We start from the raw sequence: 6000 nt of genomic DNA on the forward strand, positions 1-6000 counted from the left end.
TTACTGTACCCTAAAACATCCAAGTGGCTCTTTTTGGCTCAGGGGTTATCTATAGCAATCTGGCTCACACTGGGAACTTCCTGCTCTATTGAGCGAATGTGCAGTTGGAAACTCCAGCACCAGCACAGTGGACATAGATGCAGGATATGATCAATGATTAGATTTTTGAGGCTGTTGCATATTTGATCAACCCATGCCTTTCAGCCACTGGTGTGAACATTTGCCTCAGAATAGGCTCACCCTTTTCTCTATGTTCACATTTTATTTGTAGATGTTGCTATGAGGACAGATGCTTCAGAAATGACTGATGTGGAGGCTGTGGTCAACAATTTTGCATCTTCAGCAAGGGCAGGCCGCCGGAATGCCATCCCAGATATCCAGGGTGCTGCTGGGACAGGCGGAGCTTCAAAGCTGCCCCTTGAACTGGAGGCCCTCTCCATCAAAGAAGGTAACAGCAAACTTCTGTTAAAATCAGCAATGCTTCTCTCTTAATCCTTTCCTATGAAAGTCTCATTTTAAGTGTTTTTTTTTTCTTACGGTATACTAAAACATTCCAGCTTTTGTTTAAGGCTAAGTAAATTCTTCAGGCTTTCCAAAAGTGGACAATCTCATCTTTTTATCTCATGGTGTGTAGGTGGAAACGACATTTGTTTATTCAGTGGATGTGTATTATCATGCACAGTCCTGGTGACTGGGAATTATCCTTTCCCTCAATGCACTTATAAAATTAATCAAGAAGTACTCAGAAACAATATAATTTTTCTTCTGCCATCCATTGACAAATCATCCTGGAAGCTTCTGCTTCACTGCAGTGTTCTATAAGCTTAGCTATGTCTCTTAGAAGAAGTTTACTTATCAACTACAGAGGAGATCTTTAAGGTATTTGTATAAAAGATGGTCATTCTTCAACCAGTAGTTGAACTAAAAAAAAAGGAGAGCTGTCAAGCCAATGAAAGAAAATCTTGGTTCTTTCTTCCCATGGTTTACATACAGTTTCTATACCTTGCAGAGTTTAGTTTTCTGAGAATTAAATATAATGATAATTTTAATAAAGGTTTAAAAGCATTTCTTCATTTAAAAAACACTCAAAAAGGTTAAAGATAGTTTCAATTTTAAGTCATTACCAAAATACCTGTGGCTGGGGCCCCATTTTATTTATTTTCTTTTTTTAATTGACTTTATTGGAGTGACACTGGTTTCCAGCATATAACTCTATAACACATTGTTTGCACACTGCATTGCACACTCACCACCCAAAGTCAAGTCTCTTTCCACCACCATTTGTCACCCCCTTGCCCTGTTCCACCTCCTCCCGCCCCCATCCCTCTGGCAATTACCACACTTCTGTCCATATCTATGCCTGTTTTTTTCTTCTTCTTAACCTCTTAACTTTTTTCACCCCGTCCTCCAACTCCCTTCTCCTCTGATAGCTGTCAGTCTATTCTCTGTATCTGATTGTATTTCTAATTTGCTTTTTAGTTTATTTTGTTCATTAAGTTCCACATATGAGTGAAATCATATGGTATTTGTCTTTCTCTGACTGGCTTATTTCACTTACCATAGTATTGTTCGGGTCCATCCATGTTGTTGCAAAAGGTAAGATTTCCTTCTTTTTTTTTTACAGCTGAGTAGTATTCAATTTTGTAAATGCATCACAGCTTTTTTTATCTTCTTATTTATTAATGGGCACTTTGGCTGCTTCCAGATCTTGGCTATTGTAAATAACATGGCAATGAATATAGGGGTGAACATATTCTTTCAAATTAGTGTTTTGGGTTTCTTTGAATATATTCCTTGAAGTGGAATTGCCCAGTTATCCCATTTTAGATGTCAAAGTGGACTCTGTGTGTAGAAATTTCTTCCTGGTGGCAATTAGGCAAAAGAGCTGGAAGCTTCTGCACATCTACCCCATTAATGCAAGCCCCAGAGCAGGGCTCTTAGTTCTTTGCCTCAGGAAGTTATTACCGGCTAAAGTTACAAATGTTCCTGGTTTGATCCCTATGAAATAAATATATCTTTGTTAGGCCAGGGACTGTGGTCAGATCCTGGAGTCCTGCAGTTATCTCACCTTTTTCTAAAGGTCATTGCATTTCTCAGATGGTTCACTACAAGTAAAAGTAGAATAGTATACACATAAGATGAAAGAAGAGATGAAAGACATAAAAAGAAAAGAAATAAAATATGTATAATGTTTTTGGCTTTGTAAGTTTGAAAATGTCATATAACAGAAGTTCCCCCTTATCTAGAGGACATGCATTCCAAGACCCCCAGTAGTTGCCTGAAACCACAGATATTACCAAACCCTGCATGCACTGTTTTCTCCTATACATACACACCTATGGCAAAGTTTAATTTGTAAATTAGGCACAGTAAGAAATTAATAGCAATGACTAATAATAAAATAGAGCAATTATAATGATATACTGGAATAAAAATTATGGGACTGGCTTTGGGGCCCTTTTAAGTAAAGTAACAGTTACTTGAACACAGCCCTGCAATACTGCAGCAGTTGATCTGATGTCTCAATCTGATGACCAAGGCAGCGGCCATGTGACTCACAGGCAGAAGTGTTTACAGCCTGGTGACGCTGGACAAAGGGATGGTTCACGTCCCGGGTGGAACGGAGCAGGATGGCACGAGATTTCATCACACTGCTCAGAACAATGTGCAGTTTAAACCTTACAAATGTTTATATCTTTAATTTGCCATTTCATATTTTTGGACCATGGTGACTCAAACCACAGAAAGTGAAACTGTGGGTGGATAAGGGGGGACTAGTCTATGATTATCAGAGCATGATGAAGCTGTTGAAGGACCGTCCTCAGCTACTGAGGTAGAGAAGCTACTTGTTAATATAAAAGGCTGAAATAAACACACAAAACCTTAATATGCATTGACGTTACTTAGTTAAGGAAAATAGAACAACTGTACTTACTGTAGGAGAGTTAGTAGTTTTCACCATTTCATTTTAGTCACTTAAGAAACCATTATCTGAAAGAATATTTTTACTACTTTTATATGTTCCTTTAAGTCATTTTGAAATAAAGTCAAAGACATTAACTAAGAAACTTAAAGTGCTAAAAATACAATCAGTATATAACACCAGATATTAAAGAACACACAAAAGGAAATGCATTTTCAGAGGTAGGTAGATAAATGGACAAAGAGACAATGTTTTTTTAACAGCTATAAATAAACATATTTAAGGCCTATTTTAAAAACTATCTAACCACAAATGTTATTAAGGGTTTAAAAATTAATCATTCTCAATTAATAAAACCCAAAAGCTGGGACCTGATATTTTTTGTGTCATTTCCAAGTCTGGACTGATGACAAAATATGTCTTAACCAAGTAGAAAATGACTGGGGTACATAACAGAAAAAGACCAGTGGTTTTATTACAATGTAATATAAAACATATCTTAATGTATTCAATAGATGAATGAAAATTATTTATTTTTAGATGTAAAAGAGAAAAATGAAGAAACAACACAAGACCAATCGACAAAGCCCCCTAATGAAGGAAAATGAAGGCTCATAACCTGTCGAAAGTGCTGACTTCCTGCAAATTGAAAAACCAGTGGTTCTGCTTTCCTGAGATGTTTGATGTGGTAGTAACTATGGTAACAGTGCAGCCCTAAGCAACATGTGTGTATTAGATGCTTTTGTCATGAGGCTACTCGCTTGGATCACAACCATGATGCCCCATGTAGGTTATTAAAAGGCAGCTTACTTCCAAACTGCACCCAAGGAAAAGGTTAAAAATGTATGGTCACTTAAATAGTTATCATTGTCTATAAACTCAACAAAATCCACTGCTCTCTTTTGGATTTATTTAGCCAGGTGTGTTCTTAATTATATTTTAACGATAGTGGGTAAAACATTTCTCAGTAACTATAAACTAAACACCATTAATTAAAACTTTATGGAATTTGTAGCAAATTATGGTGTTCCTTGCTTGTTTTTATTTCCTGTTTTATGGTAGAAGGAATAATAGGTCAAAACCATAAGGACAGAATGTCTGCTTTTAACCACATTTTTTTTTGCCCCAAATCCTAAAAAGATTTGGGGAAAAACTGTAAAAGCTTAACAACCTAAATCTCTCCAGGATGCTTTTGTCTGGTACACATCGCTTCTAGTCTATGCATACTGTAATTTTTCATGTGGACTCTTCAAGTGCAAAAATTGTGACAAATTATTTATATGTAATATGCCTAGTAAATGAATTTCACTATCTTCCTTAACTTTGGTGTGTGTGTGTGTGTATGTTTTTCTTTAATGTGAATTATGTAAAACACCTTACTAGTTGCTTTATATGGTCTTTTCTTATTCTTAGGGTGTTGTGTATATATGACTAGTTTCTAAAACAATTTTCTCAGGAATGCAGACTTTAATTTTTATATCTTTCCTAAAGTAGGTAACCTAATGGTAGGCACTTAAATATTTGGTGAATGATATAGGTAGAAATAGCAAAATACTTGCTTTTAATATATATATTTAAGTATATATTTTAAAAGAAACAAAACCAAAAACAAAACCAAAGCCTTTGTGTTGATTTATTAGACATTTTAGGAACATAATAGAATTATGAATTTTAAAATAATTGACTAATGAATTTATTTTTATTGTCAAGTATATATGCATGCAGTTTTATTTCATTTGATTATAGCTTAGGCCATGTCTGTATACAGTGATCAAATAAACTTTTTCACTGTTAAATCTGTTATGGAAACAAGTCTCCTTCATTTTTAGCTTCTAAAGTACACCAGGTGAAAAACAGCAGTGCATTTAAAGCAGGGAGGTAAGAGTCTTTGCAATATAAAACACCTCTTTCTTATTATTTCATTGATGAAGTTTACCTTTATATGTAAAATACACCAAAGAGGTAGATTTCAAAGAACCTGATTGTTTTAAGTTCTCAAATACAATTTTTTCTTTATGAAATTATCAAAAGTACTGCCCTAGCTGGGCAGCTCATTTGTTTGGAGCATTATCCTATATACCAAATGGTTGCGGGTTTGATTATTGGTCAGGGCACATACCTAGGTTTTAGGTTCGATCCCTGGTTGGGGCACTTACAGCAGGCAACCGATTGATATTTCTCTCTCACATCCATGTTTCTTTCTCTCTCCCTCTCTCTTTCTCTCTCTCCCGCTTTCTCCCTAAAAATGAATAGACGTATTCACAGCCCAGGATTTTTTAAAAAATCAAAAACACTATTTTAGGTGTAACACTAATTTAACATTCAATAAAATACATTTTAGTCATTAAAATGATTTTTCTGAGTTATTTAATGGCATGACGTTACAATCATTATAAAGAAGGCTTAAAGTAGAAGAATGGTTTTCAGCCTGGGGTAGTGGTAGCAATTTTGCCTCCTGGAGGACATCTGGCAATATCTGGAGACACAGGCTGCTACAGGCAGGGGAGGGGTCTGGGAGAGAAGGCACTACTGGCATCTGGTGGGCAGAGGCCGGGGATGTTTGTTGAACTGCTAAGCATCCCGCAGTCCTAACGGCAGACCCTCCGAGAAAAGAATTACCTGGTCATGTGCGTCAGTGGTGCTGAGGCTGAGAAGTCCTGGAGTGCGGTTTAACTGTCAAGCATGTGGATTTTGGCTTCAGACGATCAGGGTTTGAATTCTAGCCCTACAACTCACTACCTGTGTGATCTTCAGCAATTTACATCATGTTTCTAGGTCTCAATTTTATCCTCTTAGAATGGTATTAATAATATGCATAATTTATAGGGCTAATGGAAGTAGTAAATGAGATAGTACAGCAAGTCTTCAAATAAGCTGATTTTGTTCAATGTTGTCTTGTTACAATGTTGATGAGGGGAAAAAAAAATCAATTCCCAGCCGGGGTCACTGTCTGTGTGGAGTCGGCACATTCTCCCCATGTCTGCACGGGTTCTCTCTGGGTGCTCCTGCTTCCTCCCACATCCTAAAGGTATGCGAGCTAGGTGAATCGGAGTGTCTAAACTGCATCAGTCTGAGTG

General features: G+C 36.6%; 1 protein-coding gene across 5 annotated transcripts in view; it reads left to right on the forward strand.

The window, feature by feature from the left end:
• The window catches only part of PKIB (cAMP-dependent protein kinase inhibitor beta), a 78775-nt gene extending 74056 nt beyond the window's left edge, over window positions 1-4719 (forward strand). For all 5 annotated transcript variants that reach the window (XM_036024638.1, XM_036024640.1, XM_036024641.1 and 2 more), the window contains 2 exons: window positions 272-448; window positions 3464-4719. In XM_036024638.1, coding sequence (XP_035880531.1) covers window positions 272-448; window positions 3464-3531 — 245 coding nt within the window. In that variant the 3' untranslated portion in view covers window positions 3532-4719. The remainder of the gene's footprint in view (window positions 1-271; window positions 449-3463) is intronic.
• Window positions 4720-6000: the final 1281 nt, after the last annotated feature.

The sequence above is a fragment of the Phyllostomus discolor genome, chromosome 4 (assembly GCF_004126475.2).
Source record: "Phyllostomus discolor isolate MPI-MPIP mPhyDis1 chromosome 4, mPhyDis1.pri.v3, whole genome shotgun sequence".
In the NCBI taxonomy this organism is placed as follows: Eukaryota; Metazoa; Chordata; class Mammalia; order Chiroptera; family Phyllostomidae; genus Phyllostomus; species Phyllostomus discolor.